Here is an 18,487-nt window from a genome sequence, read left to right on the forward strand (position 1 = left end):
ACGACGTTTCGCTGGTAATGACAACCAGCTTCATCAGGCGACAGCCATATCTGTGGAGACTTCCTCCTGCGTTCGTCTTAAATCGAGGGGGTAACTGTGATGTCGTCACTGTGAAACAAGAGCTACCTACATTTTTTACAGAAACGTGCCATTGCCTTGTCTCCCGTAACGTGGCCTGTGTCATTCGAGGGGGTTTCCCCAGGCAAAAAAAACCCAACCATATCCCCAACAAACTGGATAACCCGCAGAATTTGATTGCCCAGAAGGTAGCAGCTGGCTTTTTTTAGAGTAGTCGATGGAGTAAAGTGAATTACTCCATTCGCTATGCGGCCATCTGTGGGGAAATGATGCAATAAAAAAATTGGATTGTAAAATGCATGGGTTGTGTTGAAAAAAGAATAGCATACAAAATATCAACAACAGCAGCCATGGTCACTCCACTGCTGGATGAAGGCCTCCCCTAAAGCCGCCACTCTCTCTCTCTCTCTTGCAATCTTGCGATGTAATGACAATAAGAATCGACCGAGCAACTGCACACGAGATCATTGCTTCGCTCCGAAACAAATATTTTGTGGAACATCAACTTTTTTTCCCATAAAAAACACCCCTCGATTCGTTCCTACTATTCGGTGATACTGCATTGGCAATGCGTACGAGCAACAAACACACAAACAACTCAACACGTTCACCCATAACACTGTGGCCTGAAAAGGAAAACATATAATGGGCGACGTTTCGGGCAATGGCCCTCTTCTTCGTAGCACGCAAAATATTGAGCCGTGCTTTGGTTCTCTGCGTCTCAGGAATGGATACTGAATCCGGACAATGGTAACAATACTCGTGGCTTCTCACCCCACGAACTTAAACAGTGACTAGGTGATTGACAGCGCGGAGTAAATGAAGCACGCGACCAAGTGAGCGGGCCCATATCACGCGTCCGCTCTTCTCTCTCTCTCTCACAATGAATCGATCGCATGGATGTTGCCACAAATTCACCGCGTGGCCCTCTCTTGCGCCATTGGCAATGTTTCGGTGGTTTTTCTACAAAGTGCGTGTATGTAGCAGTGAAGCCGATACACTTCCCGCTCAGAGCTGCAATTTATTCACGTTAATTACAGAACCAAATTTAAATGTGATGCATTTTTTGGGGGGGAGGGAGGGTCAAGCTATTGGTGACCGACCCATCAACGCACTACACTTGAGAGAACTGTGGAAAGACAGAATTGAATTCCGCTCATCGCATTTGCTTTTACCCACAATGCTCCACGGCAACGCATCACGAGTTTGTGCGGTCTTTGTGTTTTGCATCGAACCGGGGCCCATATTTTAAACACAGTGCTCTTGCCAATAGCTTCGCGTTAATTTAGCAGCATTTTATTAACCAGCCTGGCTCAGCTGACGAGTCCCCAGAAGGTCGAAACTGGCACAGACTTTGCTTGATTCTAGATTTGAAGATTTCTTGACTGCAAGGATTCATACTCTATGTTTTTTTCGGTAAAGTCACGTAGGTAAAACATTAAAATAAATATCAATCACGACGTTTCGGAGGCAACACAAGCTTCCGTCTTCAGGTGGAACGGTCACAGCAAAATTACTGTATCAAGTGGCCCTACTTGTGATCGCGAATGCGGTCGGAAATATGTCGTTTCGTCTCCCCGATATAACAATGCCCGCAAGTGCAACTCAGTTTGTAGACACCAGGGTGCTGTAAGTCAGGAAGGACATCCTTTACGGATGGGATCAGATCACGGATCTTGTGTACTGTACTGAATCGGACCTGGATCTTGTGTTTGTTTAGAATTTTGGAAATATTTTTGGTCACGCCTGCTATGTATGGCAACGTAATGATCACTTGATACATTAATTTTGCTGTGACGGTTCCACCTGAAGACGGAAGCTTGTGTTGCCTCCGAAACGTCGTGAATTAATCTATTTTAATTTTCTTTTTTACCCACGTGACTTTACCGAAAAAAACAAAGAGTATGAAGACTTTGCTTGCTTAAACAAACGCTACTCGGTAATGTTGATATTTGAAGCCACGAGGCTGCCTGACTACATTATGCACGTGGGCAGCTGGATTGTAGTTCTGCTTATATTCGGTTTATAAGCACAGACGGCTGTATGGATTTTAAACTCGGGAGGAACTCGGTTCAGCATTCTGATCACTGAGCCACCCGGCCATGTGTAGCATTCGCGTGATACGAATGTCAATGCTGGTAAACATTGGGCTGGAAGGCCAACAGGCTGATGAACAAAAACGAACTAAGTTAAATTTTAGGTAGACAGACATCATTTTTTGTGAGTTCCTACTTTGTTACATTATGTAACTGTTTACGTTGTTGCTGCTGCGGACAAAAAGAAAACAAAAAAACATTTGACATTTGAAGCTTCATCCGGTGGCTCACAGCAAGGTTATGCAAGGTTCTGGCTGCTGTCCAGAAACAAGCACTGAGATGAAAATGATTGAGTGAAAACGACTTTATTTACAAGCACACCGTATGCTCAGGGTCAGAGTTATAATACCGAATACGACAGTTGTACAATCACTGGCCGCCCAACGCTGCTTTGGCTCGGGCCACCAATCACAAAGCATTTCATCTCGGATCTCTCTTCGCCTACGATGAGACGGTAATTAATTGATCGATGTCATTTATTTAATAACTAGAAAGCCCATTGAGATTCGATGGCCGTGCGCTGCGGATACGTCGGATGTTCAAAGTGGTTTAGTTCTCACATCGATCATCAATCTCAGGATCGTGAGTCACGGTCTCTCTACAGCTGAATGAAGTCGTATCTATTCCATCGCTATCTGATTATAAAGGTCACATCTCATTATAAAGGTCACACGTCTTCAATAGCCGCATGCAGATGACAACGTCATCACTTCGACCCTTTCAAGGGAAGAACACCAGAGCGAGATGCTGCATGTTGGGCTCGGTAAGGCATTGGAGAGTGAATTACTCCTGAGTGCAATCATATCTGGATTCATATTAGTTCAGGTAAACAATAAAAACACGTAACAGGTCGGTGGCTGGCACACCTCGACAATGGAATTTAACTTCTAAGCAGATTAAAATACGCAGGCATTAAGACTGCTTCGGTGCACTTAAATGACGCAATTTGATGCCCAGGACAGATATCATTGCACACCTCCCCGTACCCTGAAAGCCTTTTAATCTCAAACTTTCCCATTGTTATCAGCCAACTCAGGACACAGTCGACATTTGTATTTCACAAAATAACAGCCGTTTGCGTGTATTTTTTGGTTGTCAGTCTCTAATGCAAGGCCACGTATAAAATGACATTGACACCATCTTACATCGGCGTCCTGTAATTGTTTTCGGCCCAGGAAATGGCCTCGTCAGCCCGAGGCAACTCCACTGCAAATTCCAAAACGGTCTTGGAATGTTTCACAATCGGAACATTTCACGAGGACATCGCAATTGGTCAGCTGTGGTTCACACAACGAGCAACGGCCATCGATTAGACACGCGCCATATCGTGACGGGTGAAGCGATCCACACAGGCAATTGGCGCCGTCACCAATTGAATTGCGAAGCCATCATCAGGATTAGGCGCTTTCTCCACCCTCTGGAGGTGGCGGCGAGGTGGATAATTAAAGTTGCTTGATGCAATCTTAAAAAGGAATATGCTGCCAACCGTGAGGCGTGCGTGGCGGCGCACACCTGTGATTCCGTTCTTCGGAGATAAGGGTTAGTGGATAGCGTCCACATTTTTTGTGACGCTCAAATCCCCTTTGGGCTGTCGGGGAAAGTGGCAATATAGAAGTTGAGGGTTCACAAACCAATCAATGCATGCTCTTTGGAGCGCTATCCCCTAAGAACGGGAGGGCTTTCTTTGATTCCTTTACCGCAGGCACATACAAAAGCCTTTTTTAAAATTGGCTAAATATTACGACGCAGGACCCTTCTAAAAAAAAAATACGGCCATGTGATTCACGTGTGGCTTTCCTGGGTGGGTGACGTTATTCAAGAACGTTACTCCGTTGGCTGCCGTGAAAACCCGAGACTGGGGACAGGTGGGGGTTAAGTAATACGACAGCATTGATCGGACGTTTCGGGAGGTAATGCAGCTTACAACTTGGAAGAGCTTTGAAAGAAAGGGAACATCGGACCGAGCTTTGTATTTCGCGTCTATTGACCGAGACTCACGACGAAAACAAGCACTCGACTCGAAGTGGCTTGGAAAAAAAAAATCTTTTATTTTCTCCTCTCGCACACACAAAAAAGGATAGGCCAGGTTTTTTTTTACTGCTTTTAAAATATTACATCTCGTGAAAATGCTCAATTACTCATACAGTATACACACATTTTTAGAATCAGTATAAGGCTGTGTTCCAAGTCTTACATCCTCAACGCTCCAACCGAAAAGAACAGCCGGGTCGCGCTTGCCCCCCTGCCGTTACCCCCAAATCAAAGTTTCCACACAATGCGGCTAGTGTGACGACGCGCACATGCAATTCACGACGAGTGGTAAACACCAACAAGCCCGACCCCACCAAGGCCACAACATAGTCCACGCGTTTGTGTTGAGCAAGGTACACATCACAAGTGTTGAGATAGTTGTGATTGTACCCCCCCCCCCCCATCACCGATTGCATGTGACCACCGTTGCGGGTTCAGTCGTTGTTCAGCCGTTGCCCGTCCCAAGATTCGCAATTTTGCACAAAGCGACGGGAATTTCGCCGATCCAATGTAACCGATGGTCAGAAAAAACTTCCCATACACTGCATACGTGACCACAGAACACTGAAGCAGTGTACAGCGTAATGTACATAGACACATTTACTTAATGTACAACAAAAGTACACATCCATGGAGCTTTCGGGTGGGGAACATTGCAATCTTAAAAGGGCATTCAGACTATCGATTTTGGGGCCCATTTTTATAGTAATAATGTAGTTCTGGTCTTAACTGTAGCGCATAGGTCGATTGTGCCAAATCTACTTTGGATGTTACCTCTCCAGCATGGTGTCTTGTGGAAAATTGAAATGTGTTTCAAGTAGCTTTTATATGTGGGCATTAACATTTTATTGACCATGACAGCACATTCAAAATGTAGTATACCAACACGTGTATATTTAATGTTACAATACAGAGCAAATAATAAAATAATCCCCTCCTCACTCACAGCACAAGAGATTTAAAGCAAGTCCAAATCCTTTAAATCACTTCAGACTGAACATTAAGAGAACAGGACTCACATTAACATTATATTCCACCAAGGACAGGAACATATATACAGTTCGCCTGTATCGCCGTTTGCATTGCCTGCAACAATGTACATTTAATACACTGGCAATTGATGGAATAGTTATGTTTAGAAAATCAGTCGCAAAACTACCACTGTATACACTCTTTATTTAAAGACAAAATGCATGATTTGATTCCATTTATTGCACTGACAAAGTGTAGATATAAACATCTACAACAACAAAGAAACATGTTGGGCCACAGGGGGAGGTAAACCTATCCAATATTGATATCTAACACGGGCAACACTACCATAAAAAATAAACATCGTTTACAAGGGACCAGATAAATAACAGTGCAGTCGTCCAAAAAAGAATCCCACGGATGCAAATGAGACACTGGACTGGCAAGGAAAGCTCCGATGCCTTTAACAGAAAGCTACATTCAAAATACACCTGCAGCCCAATTTGAGGTTTCACCAATAAAAAATAACTTGTACTCGTCGTTTTTGTGTTTGTTTTTTGGGAGTGAGGAAGAATTGCCCTGCTCTTCCCCACCACCTCTAGTCTGCACCCCCCCCCCACGCAAGTCAGTGAGAGCTTGTACCGCTGTCCCTCCGAGCAGCGCAGGATTAGTGTGTGGCGACACCGTCACACTCACGCAAATCAACGCTGGGGTCAGGCTTCCTCGCAATCACTCAGAATGTTCAAAGTGCTTTGGAGGTTCTGTTTTACTTGGTTCATATTCTGTTCTCTCTCGCTCTCGTTCCCCTCTTCCTCCTTCCACCTCGTTCATTTGTCAGTCGGTCCCCTTTGTCAGCAGCTGTCGTCTGCAATGGTGGAAACATGTTCAGTGATAAAATTGCTAAGGCAACTCAATGCGCCAGCGTGTACGACCATGGGAAAGATACACTAAAGTATACCTCTCCAAATTGAACTAAAATATTTTAGCCATCATCAACATCCATTACTTGATTGCACCTCGCACAAGTATTAAACAACTTCTGAAATCCATCAGACTATGGGCCTTCTGTAACAATGATTCAGCACACCAATGCAATGGTGTATTAAAATGTTTAGAGAATGTATGACCATAACCTCAAAGACTTGCAATCTTTGGAAATGCCTAAAGTGCACAACCGAAAATGTCACATGTACATTAAAGACAGTATGGTTGGCCATTCAATTTGTGAATAGGAATTCTTCTCATTCATGACATTTCAAATATGTCGGACCTCATAATAAAGGTTTTTTGGGTTAGACCGCACAAATATGAATGTGTTGTTAACCCAACACCACCCGACATAGCCAATTGGTAAGGTTTGTCCCGTAAATAAACGTGCCAATTAGTCACCTACTTCAGCACACTGGTGTGTTGGAGAGTAAACCCACAACATTTACCATTTGAGTACGACGTTTGGAACGTCGGTGCGTATTTATAAAAGTGTTCTTTTTTGGGGCCACGTTTTCAGCTCAACCGCCAATCGTTGAAAATAAAAAAAAACTCAATATTCACGTGAAATATTTGTAAGACACATGGACGACGGCGGTGGTGGCGGCAGCACACAAGAGCAGATACACACCGTGATACCACCATTTCGTTTTCTTTGGGTTCTTGTCACACGTTCTGACGTAAAGTGCATTGTCTGGAGGCCGTTTCTGCGAAAGAAATAACAGTGATCTAGACAAAGATTTTTTTTTCAGAGGCACGTTACCAAGCGATTTGCAAAACTCATCCATATAACATTGCTCATCAGGAATTGGCCGATTAAGAAATCGCCTCCAATGTTCCATTCCTCGTCAAGATCGTGGAAAATAAGCAGGCTTCACAGACAAGTCAAATGTATTTAAGCCAGTGATAAAACCCAGAGACTACACGCGATGGTCTCGTTTGTAAGTGACCTGGGTGGCCGGATGAGTGATCGCCATGCAGCAAAAATAGGTTTGTCATAGGTCTTGCAAGTTGACATGCGGGGCAGCAGAAGGCACCAAGGCAAAACCCCAATGACACGCACGGCATGGGGGAAACCTCACCCAGCAGTGGACTGGTGGAAGGGCTGCACTTGTGCAATTTGACCTTCAGCAATGCCTCCGATCCACCACTGATAACGAATTGATAACACGTTTAAGGGACCTCGGCCAAGATTTACGAAACCCATCTTTTGATTACAACGTGTGCGCGCGAGCAAACTACAAATGCACAACACCTTCTCCTTGGAGCTGGACAGCATGCTGATAATGCTAAGGCAGACGGACTGAACGGAGAGCGCCGGGGACCAATCCTCTGTGAGGATGGACAGGCAGATGTGGCCGTTGCTGTACACGTGGGGATGCACGGGGATGTTCTCGCCGATGAAGACGACCTGCATCACGTGAGAACGAGTGCGCGCAGACGGCGGGGATAAAAAAATCAACATTTAGTCCTAAACGTTCGAGACAAGCGCTGTTAAAAGCGAGCATCAAGTATGGCCAAGCAAGGCACATGCACAGGTAAGTGTCAACACCATCACGCTTGGCTGCCTTTATCTCCCCAGTGCTGACGTCCACACACACACTCAAGATACTTATTGCGACGTTATCTGTGGCTAGGAATCAAATCCAGGTCTCTCGGATCTTGGTGCAGCACGTCAACTATTGTGCTGCAGCTCTCGGACTCACGCAGACAAATATATTTCATTTCGTCTTAAGACTACGGAGGAAATTGCTGTTAGCGAGCGGCTATTGAGGCTGGTGAGGCACACAAAAAACAAGTGGTGTAGCTTGCATGCACACGCAGACATCAATATCTCCCCAGAGCTCAGCTCCCCATTTCACCAGGTAACCACTGAAGGACACGACAACCAAGAGGAAAGCCCCAGTGATGTTATCCACGACAGGGAATTGAACCCTTGTTTCCAGGATAATGAAGTGTTAACCATTACACACTTCTGGAAATTACCGGGTGAAAACTTAACTCTAATTTTAATAAGTGCCATTTAAATTAAATTGAAAAGTGTTTGGAAAAGTGATAGGTCAGATAAAAACGTATACATCACTCAAAAACGCATAGCCTCTTCAAATCTGCTATTGTATTTATACATCTTTTATATCATGCAATGCATTGAGGATCCAATGCCCAAAAAGATTACCATACAGGTAAAGTTAATACAACGCATACTATCACATAATACCGACACGTTCTGACCGCAACAAAGCAGCAATTCTATTTAGATAGAAAACAGAAAGTTACTCCATTCATATAACACCAACATTGTGATTTTAATACGAGGAGTTATATCAACTTCTACTGAACGGGAACCCGGTATACCTGACCAGCACAAAGTGAGAAAAACATTTCTGCAATTAAATAACCGGTACCCTGAAAATGAAGATTGCATCAGCTCACCTGTGGTGAGTCAAATGGGTAGCGACTGCTGAATTTAAAGAGAAGTTGAAATTTCTCTCCTTCATACAGAGTGCCAGATGCTCCCTCCATGTCAACAATCCACCTGTAATGTAATGTACAATCACTCTCCCATTATCAGTCTGTGCTCAATAAACAACAATAAAAACAGGACACCGTGCAAAGACCGAATTACAGAGCATTACGTTTGCGGTATGGATACGGTAACAAGGTATGTCACCATCATCGTAATTTTATCGTTTATAATGCACTTAGATCTGTAAAAGGAGTCAGAGCATTAGAAAGAAATATTGTTCAAGACTGATCTGCTATAATAAACGGTAGAACCATGATAAACGTTCAAACTATAAAATAAATTAATCTATTTCATGTGTGCCACCTGAAGCCAACCAATGAGAACATAACGGAATTAAAACAGCAATGTGAACATACGGAGTTAGATTTACAATGAAGCCCATTAACTGTAACATGCTGTAATTAAGTTTTGGTTTAAAAAAAAGTGTGCACAGTAGCACAAAGGCAACATCATGCTTTGCTGAATCAGACAGCTAAAACATTTGTAACAGGTGATACAAATATTCACTCAGACTGGATTATTGTTGAACACTTAAAATATTGAAAATTCATTGTAAAATACATTAAAAATAGTAAAAAAAAACATAGCATATTAAGTTCCAAGAGCACATTGAATAGTTGCCAGCCAATGTTAAGGCTATTAAATCAATAAAAGTTAAAGATAATTACAAAACGTGTTTGAACAAGCCATGAAGTGTAAGATATAGACCAAATGTTTGAAGAACTTAAATTCGAAACGACAGTAAAGTAATATCGTCATTAGCATTCAGTGACTTTTCAGCTGGCGACGGCATGAAAAACATAACTTTTATCAATGTTACTGGGAACATGAAGTACTCGTTGCTATGTCAATTAACATGATTGGTTGTTATAGTTATCGCGGATCGCCAATACGCAAATTATTTGACACTAAACCAGGACTATGTTGTTAAAATTTTGCATTCCTACGTAGGAGCATATTGACAAGGTTTTTTAAGCAGCGGTGGATATGACTGTGTAAATAAGGCCCATGTCTGGCAATCGTACACACAGGCGTGGCACTGTTATTGTGACACTGTCATCATAACATCTGGGTAATGATAATGGAGTTTCATGGTAATAAGAGTTGTTTTATTGATGATAACTAATCCACGTCAATTTCAAATCTGCTCATTAACAACCATTTTTAAATGTAATTCATATCAAGCTCCCACGATGTGATGTGCAGTCAGAAATATTATCCACAATTTCTCTGACCCCTCTATTTGTGCTATGAAAAAGAGCCATTGCCTGAAGCATATCATCTCCTTCTCCTTTCAAGGCGACATTAAGAGTTTAATGATAATGGGGTTCTGACATTTTAGCTGCTACAAATAAAACAATAGTTTAAATCCAACATTTCAAACTGCACAATGGAAAATATAGGAAGTTGGGAGAGAATAATTAAGGTCACGTTATGACTTGTGGCCTCACGACTTAATAACTGAGTGCTCAAAATAAACGAAATTGTTAACTGTGACCCTACAAGGAGTGCTTGGGATGTACGATCAGCTGGGGGGGGGGGGGGGCACTGCTCAGTCCAGTGAGATGGGCCAGGCGTGCCGTTCGTACTCACTGTGTCAGGGAGGACTGAATGCTCTTCTCATCAACCTTCATTCCAGGGGGCGGATCTTTCTGGAGGGCCATCAGCTCTTTCTGTAACCTCTTCTGCAACAGCGAGAGTTGCACACCACATGCTGTGCATAACTCAAACTTGATTTAAAACATCATGACCACCCCCCCACCCCTTTAATAAACCAATGAAGAAGACAACTTAATTTTCAAACAAACCATTCACAGATTCAAATCTGCAGGGCTAAGAGGCAGCCACAGAAATACGGTAAACCAACTGGGTTTCTAATACAAAAAGCATATTTTTACTGGTTCTCCTTTGTAGAAACGGTGTGTTTTCCTTGATAATTCACATTCTCTACCACGTAAAAAATATAAGGAATTGGACAAACATCATAAACAAAGAACCTTGTGACTTGTCAGAATTTTTCCAGAGAAATAAATGTTATTTTTATGTCTGTGTTGTCAAATATCAACTTCATTTTTACAGGACATTACATTACACTGAGAAATATAGAAAAACACGTGGATCAAAGAACATATGCAGGTAAAGAAAAGTGGGCTTAGACAGGGAACGTTGCTGGAAGGTATGATGTTGGCAGATTATCAACAATGAGTGGCAGCCAAGAAATTATACGTCGGGAGTACGACACCCAAGTATATGACGTGGTGAAATCTGCTCATGTGCAGGTGCTATCTGGATTAGATCGTAGCAAGGCGACAGATGGCAGTGGCTTGGGGGAGGTGTGTTCAGCAGTTAATGTATAATGACTGATGATGAATCATTACTCAAATAAATGGTTCTCACTACCAAAAAGGAACATGGGGCAACAATTGGTTCTATTTGGGGCCCTTAGTCATATCTAAATTCCACTATGGTGGAGAGGGATTGTGTGGAAACTCGACATTATTATGACGGGGGGGACAGTCTCCGCCTCCCCATATGAGTGTTATTGTATACATTTTAAACCGTTTCATAAAGTGATGTAATTACAGGCTACAATCTTGTTTGAGCATCGGGAAATGACATTGACACGAGGGTGTGGTTAGCGCACGCTTGCGTTGGTTTGAACTCACGGAGAGATTTGTCAAAACTACCAAACTTGCTGGGGTTTTGAAGCGACTTAGATACCAGGGCAGTTAATGGGAAGCCTTTTGGCATGATCCACTCACATGCACCACTTCATTTACGTAGTCCAGTTTCCTTACACCATGTCTTAAGAACAATGCATTTCAGTGTATAGCGACACATTCTTCTACGAAAAAAATGGTGTATTTCCCTTTATCAAGCCACGATTGCATAGACTGTTTCTGTCGACCATTGGTGTTTCACGGCACTTTAGCACATTGCTCAGTATAGTATAACGCATCTCCGTAAATGTTATCGTGATGCCATTAAATAGCTCCCAACTATTTTTGTTGTATTAATATATTAACATCACACGGTATGTTGATTATAGTACCACTGCGATTATAATACACGTTATATCATCACCACCAGTTGTACGAAATGGTGCTTCGAGTAATGATTTCATCGTCACTATTGAACGTCATTATTTTCAACATTGCGTGTTATATCACAACAAACGTTGAAGCAACTATCTACTTTTAACACTTACTAAAATTAACGACCTTACAATGATTATACAACCACCGTTACCTAAACAAAGACGGTTCCAATGGGGCGTTACCATCGCTACGGGAACGGAACAAAAACACGCTGGTCCTTTAGTCCCACAACACCAGCAGCTGCGAACAACCACTACGGCAGTGACAGCGGCAACCACCATCAACACCAGTGAAGTCGAATTAAACCAAACAACAACAACAACCACCAAACAACAACAACCACCACTGGGGCCTAGTCCGCCCCCCTCCCCGGGGTGAGGCGCTGCTCGCCTGGTTTCACCGCCGACTCCGGCTCGCGACGGCCGCGGCCACTGCGCCCCCCCATTAAACTTCCGTCGCTTTTTGCGGCCCCGCCGTTCGAAGAGATGATCGAGCGAGGGGCGAGAGCGCCACGCGTTACAAGGGTAGCCAGCCGAGTCCGCGGCTACCAAGTTAAAGTGCCACTTCCCCTACCCAGCACCTCCACCACCAACCAAGACGGAGCCGCAACCGGTCTCACCTGCATGGACGCCATCTTCCCAAGCCGCGCTGCATTATGGGAGCGCGGGTCACGTGAGCGACGTTAGTCCCCCTTCCCGTTTCCTGACATACGTCACCGTCTCGCCACCCCCCCACCTACCACCCCCCCCCACCTACCACCCCCCCCACCTACCACCCCCCCCCACCTACCACCCCCCCCACCTACCACCCCCCCCCACCTACCACCCCCCCCCACCTACCACCCCCCCCACCTACCACCCCCCCCACCTACCACCCCCCCCACCTACCACCCCCCCACCTACCACCCCGCCACTCAACTGACCTTTCACATTATTCGTGGGTCAATATTCTTGGGTCTTTCGGTAAAGTCACGTAGATAGGTTCAAAGAAAATAAAAAAATAACACTCAAAACTACGACGTTTTTTGTTTTTTGTGTTATTTTTTTATTTTCTTTGAACCTATCTACGTGACTCTACCGAAAGATCCAAGAATATGAATTTCCGCAGTCACGAAAACTTTATGTCAATATTCGCAAGCAACGTTTAGAAATTTACTTTTTAAATACAGTTGAGTTTTTGAACATGAACCGCAGTGCAGCGGTCAAAGGGGTTGTGACCCGTGGTTCATGGGACCAACGTAAACGGAGTGCGATGTTGGGAATTGAATGCGCGCACACACACACAATAGTTCACGTTTTCCGATTACACTGGGTAATGTTATTTCCTAATTCCTTATGCTTCAAAAGTACAGAAAATGGCTATTATTACCCACAAACTTTGCTTTCAACTGGTACAAAAAAACTGACACCTTTATACAAGGCATCATGTTTGCAATAGCCACAACACAAGCAGTCAAAATGCAAACAAAAAGAAACAACTCTGATGATGATAATGATATGCACTGTCCTTGAAGTTGATTGGTCCACACCCGAGACAGCTTTTCTTAGAGCCTAGTCTCCATTGGTGTTGGACCAGATGACGCCAAAAGGCGTACAACTCAAAGACAGCCACTATCAGAGAAGTGAGAGCTCGGGGTAAGCATTTACACTATGAGACCTCCTTTACCAGTGGCAAAATATAGTGATAGGTTCTAATAGGGTTTTTCCCATGTTTTCTGGCAACAAAACTGACACCTTTTGCAAGGAATCATGCTTACATTAACCACAATACTTGCAGTCAAATGCAAACAAAAAACAATACTCTGATAATTTATGCATTGGCGTCATCTGGTCGAACACCATATGAGACTAGGCTCTAAAGAAAGCTGTCTCTGGTGTGGACCAATCAGTTTCAAAGGCAATGCATAAATTATCAGAGTATTGTTTTTTGTTTGCATTTGACTGCAAGTATTGTAAGCATGATTCCTTGCAAAAGGTGTTAGTTTTGTTGCCAGAAAAAAGGGGGAAACCCCTATTAGTATATTTTGATACTGGCAAAGGAGGTCCCATGATAATATGATAGGTTTTTACCCTTTCAAGAGAATTGGGTGACAAGAGAAGTGGGCGCCTCTTAAAATAAACAAAAATAGTTGACGCGAGGTCATATTTGGTTCTCGTTGCAACAACGGCAGCATGATTTGACGGTATGGGTCACGTGCTTTTATGGCTTTATTTTGGTGATTTTAGAAAAGTTTTTTGGTTTGGCCATGTTTGTTTGTTGTCGTACAGAGTTAGACTGATGGCCTTAATCTAAGTTGTCTTGTGGTTGTTGTTGTTTGACTTGCATCCCACTGGGATTTTGCACACAGTTTTGATGTACGGTGCTTTTTCTGCAATATTTTGCTGTCTTTTCTTGGATTTTCTGTTTGCACTTAGTCACATCGTCACTCCAAGATGTTTTCTTGTTCATGTTTTTGTCTTTTGTTTGTTGCGGTTGCACCCAATTCAAGAGCCGAATGGCTCACAGGGCTATACCTAATACATCAACTTGAACTTGGCGGTGCCAAGGATGATTCAACATGTTGAGACCTCGGTTTAAAATGCATTTAAATATTGAATCTGCTTTCACGCTATTTTTTTACGTATATATATAAATGAAAGCAACAGACCTACGTTTTTATTACTTGTATTTATTTATATTTTTTCTTGCGAAGCCTGATTTGTTTTCATTCATAGGCAGGGCCAAATGCATCCTCGTGCCAAGATTTGTTTTACCTTATTTGGTCGGGCCCCTTGGGCTGGCCAACTAGGCAACAGGGGAGGGTGGGTATGGGGGTCGGGCCTTCACAGCCTGCGCGAATACGGAGTGTAAGTGGATGGGTAATTTGTAACCGCGTCCCAAAACAAGCTAAGATGATGCATTATGCAACATCCGATGTTGAGCAACACTTCAATAATTCGACAAAGTTGTGTGCAGGAAAGTCAGACCCTTTAATTTCAGATTATTTCACGATACACGCCTCAAACAATACACGTACAAATGCATTGCCGTACTTATTAACTTGTTTATACCTTTTAAACCACGAGAGTTCAATGGATAAATAAGCCGGAATGCGCCCGATCTCATCAGCTGATGGGAACTAAGCAGTTCTGGGCCTGGATAGAGTTTGTATGGGTGACAACCATGTACAACAGGTAGATCCAGGCAGCAGAGAGACGTCAAACAATATCCATTGCTCCTCTTTTACGATCATACCCCACCTGCACAGGTCAGCGTGGTGCGGTAAGGTCAAATAACCCTCACGACCTGCACAGGTCAGCGTGGTGCGGTAAGGTCAAATAACCCTCACGACCTGCACAGGTCAGCGTGGTGCGGTAAGGTCAAATAACCCTCACGACCTGCACAGGTCAGCGTGGTGCGGTAAGGTCAAATAACCCTCACGACAGGCACAGGTCAGCGTGGTGCGGTAAGGTCAAATAACCCTCACGACCTGCACAGGTCAGCGTGGTGCGGTGAGGTCAAATAACCCTCACGACCTGCACAGGTCAGCGTTGTACGGTGAGGTCAAATAACCCTCACGACCTGCAACTGCGTAGAGGCCCTCCCTCATCGAGTAGTGGCCCGACAAAAGGCTTGCACGTGTACCTACAAGACGGCAGGATACTGCAAGAGATTACCTCGGAGGTCTGATGTCATCGACTTTAAATCTACAATCACCTAGCAGCAGGAATTGATGTTGAGGTGTGGGTGGTATCAACAGCATTGGCCACGCCGATCTAACGAACTGGACCTTTTACACCACGATAGATTCTACACACACCACGTCTGCTAAAGTAATACATAACGAGCGAATTTAATTGTGACCCCGAATAACAACAATTTATCACAGCTTGAGAGGGGGGCAGGGGGGGGGGAGTCAATCGTTTACCCCCAAGGGGGAATCCACGAGGTTAACTTTGGGAGACACATGGGTAAAGTGTTCGTTGGAATAAGGGACTAAATTAGCATCTGTTCCCCTCATACCCCAACTTTAAAAAGCTGCCGATGTGCCTCAATTCATGTCATGGGTCTCCTCGGCTACTCACAGGTTCCCAAAACTGCTAATGTCCCTTCAACTTCACAATCGTTCTCACGCTTGTTTTGATTGTTGGAAACCAAGAAGCATTGGGTGTTGGGAGACGGTGGCGTGACTCAATGTGCAGACGGTGCGACTTGCACAAGTTACCACAGACCATAGGGGGCCCAGGCTATAGAGGTGGCAAATTATATTTCTTACACCAGGGCGCATGCCAACCACACTTCCCCTGGTTGGAACCACTACGCAGTGTAGGAAACTTTAATTTTTTTAGTTTAGGCCCACTGAGATATATAGCTCTTTTTTTAGGAGCGACTTGGTCACACATTATAGCTCAACTAAGTGGCGTATCAAGTGGAAGTTTATAGCAATTAAATACTCTATAAACGCATGATTCTAAATGTGGAGCGAGAAACCAGAGGACCCGGAGAAAAATCCACGTGACCACGGGAAGAACATGCAAACTCTAAATATACAGCAGGCATCAGGGTCGGGATCAAACTCACAACCTCCTGTATAACAGGTGAGGTAGTTAACATCTTGCTACGGTGGCACCCCAGTGTAGATTCACCATGTGGTGTGGTGGAGACCCGTATGGTCCTGCATGCGGGAAGTCTGGGTGGTCTGGTCACTCTGGGTTTGTGAAATCATCCGGTGTGGGGAACGTGTGGAGACTGGGCATGGAATGATGAACCAATTATTGTACAATACTCACAAAACATGCATTGAAATATATGGGAATCAATTTATGACACGTGCATGTTTTATGCAATGCGTTCATGTAAACCATGGAGCCACGAACGAATTATAAAAATTCATAAAATAGCGAGGCGGGCCAAATGTCACACTTAATCTAGACGCATTGAGTTTGGGCACATGATATGAAGTTGCATAGCGTTTAAACATCATCTTGCCACTCGAACAGTGTATTATAATGCCTAGCATACATGGGGAAATCCGTTTTCATGTTCAATTATATTTCTCCATCGAGAAACATTTGGTTTTTGGCCAATCAGGATCGAGCGACTCCCACGAGCCCAAGGCATCAATCATGTGATCACGCACACGCTGCTTGAAAACGTTTCCCAACAAATGTTTCTGGAATTTTTTGAATACATTTACTCACGATGCTGGGCTGAAATTGTTTTTTTTTAAATATATATATTGGTTGCTGAGGACAGAATAAAAGCGCTTTGAGATTACCGATTTTAAAGGCGCTTTATAAAACTGAGTTTATTCGTTTTTTACTTAAAACTTTTGTGACTGCAGGAATTCATATTCTATGGTTCTTTCGGTAAAGTCACGTAGATAGAAAAAATGACAATAAAATAAGAAAAATAAAGTGAATAAAAATATCACGACGTTTCGATCGCAACACAAGCGGTCGTCGTCAGGAACAGGGAGGTTAGCCTCTGAGGGCAAGCTGCTTATAAAGGTTTAGAGATGGGCGGGGCAGCTTATGTTAATGAGGGAGAAGATGGGCGGGGCAGCTTATGTTAATGTAGGAGAGGGCTCCGACACGAGCAGGTCTACACCAATCAAAGTATTGCACCTTGTGGGTCATGACTTGATTTGTTTTTTTGTCATCCTCAACCGTCAGCAGTGTGGGTGTGTGGAGCGAGGAGCAATGCTTTGATTGGTGTAGACCAGGGGTCGGCAACCAAAATAACAAGAAGAGCCATTTCTTTCCAATTCGGTACAAAATTCAGTATTTCAAGAGCCGCAATGCATCTGAGTACATACTGTACATACGTACATATTGTCAAGAAGCAGCCCGTAAAGAGCCGCATGCGGCTCCGGAGCCGTAGGTTGCCGACCCCTGGTGTAGACCTACTGCTGGTGTTGGAGCCCTCTCCTACATTAACATTAGCTGCCCCACCCATCTCTAAACCTTTATAAGCAGCTTGCCTTCAGAGGCTAACCTCCCTGTTCCTGATGATGACCGCTTGTGTTGCGATCAAAATGTCAACGTCGTGATATTTTTATTCACTTTATTTTCATATTCTTTGGGTCTTTCGGGAAAGCCACGTAGATAGAAAAAAAAATCACGACGTTTCGATCGCAACAGAAGCAATAGTCATCAGGTGAAAAAATAGCGAGAGCTGATGAGGCAGGATGTTATAGAGGTTTGAGATGGGTGTAGCCCAAGGGTCATCAGCGATGTGGGCAGGGCTATTTTATTGTTATTTTTTATTCTATCTACGTGACTTTACCAACATAATCATGTAATTATTATTCAAATCTAGATTCATAGAATGAGTTTCTAAGTATTATGAAAGGCCCAAAACACCAAGCTGTCGGCAGCAAATAAGTTGAAATAGACACCAGTTGACACGTTTCTTGAATTCTAGATTTAAAGGTTTCGTGACTGCAAGGATTCATACTCTTAGGTTTTTTAGGTAAAGTCACGTAGGTAAAAATAGAAAATAATAGAAATAAAATAATAAATCACGTTTCGGAGACGTTTAGCTTGTTTGCCTGCGAAACGTCGTGATTTATTATTTTATTTATATTATTTCTATAATTTTTATTTTTACATACGTGACTTTACCGAAAAAAACTAAGAGTACGTTTTTTGAAATCGTGAAAGGTTTTCGAAGAATGTGGTAAGTGACGATGGGAGGGAATAAGCAGAAGTCATTTG

General features: G+C 43.5%; 1 protein-coding gene across 1 annotated transcript; it reads right to left on the minus strand.

Moving 5' to 3' along the window:
- Positions 1-4,202: 4,202 nt before the first annotated feature.
- Positions 4,203-12,492, minus strand: UBE2W (ubiquitin conjugating enzyme E2 W). Its single transcript, XM_078600641.1, has 6 exons — positions 12,409-12,492; positions 10,285-10,376; positions 8,598-8,700; positions 7,420-7,575; positions 6,796-6,871; positions 4,203-6,042 (listed from the first exon to the last, which is right to left on the minus strand). The coding sequence occupies exons 1-6, from the start codon at positions 12,421-12,423 to the stop codon at positions 6,029-6,031; spliced, it is 456 nt and encodes a 151-aa protein (XP_078456767.1). The 5' UTR covers positions 12,424-12,492; the 3' UTR covers positions 4,203-6,028.
- Positions 12,493-18,487: the final 5,995 nt, after the last annotated feature.

Source organism: Lampetra planeri, chromosome 14 (assembly GCF_965212315.1).
Source record: "Lampetra planeri chromosome 14, kcLamPlan1.2.h2, whole genome shotgun sequence".
NCBI classification, from domain to species: Eukaryota; Metazoa; Chordata; class Hyperoartia; order Petromyzontiformes; family Petromyzontidae; genus Lampetra; species Lampetra planeri.

Coding starts and splice junctions, on each gene's coding strand:
- UBE2W (XM_078600641.1), bottom strand. Junction 7,576..8,597: donor ACCCATTTGACTCACCACAG/GTGAGCTGATGC, acceptor CACGTGATGCAG/GTCGTCTTCATCGGCGAGAA. Junction 6,872..7,419: donor TGTCCAGCTCCAAGGAGAAG/GTGTTGTGCATT, acceptor TTTCTTTCGCAG/AAACGGCCTCCAGACAATGC.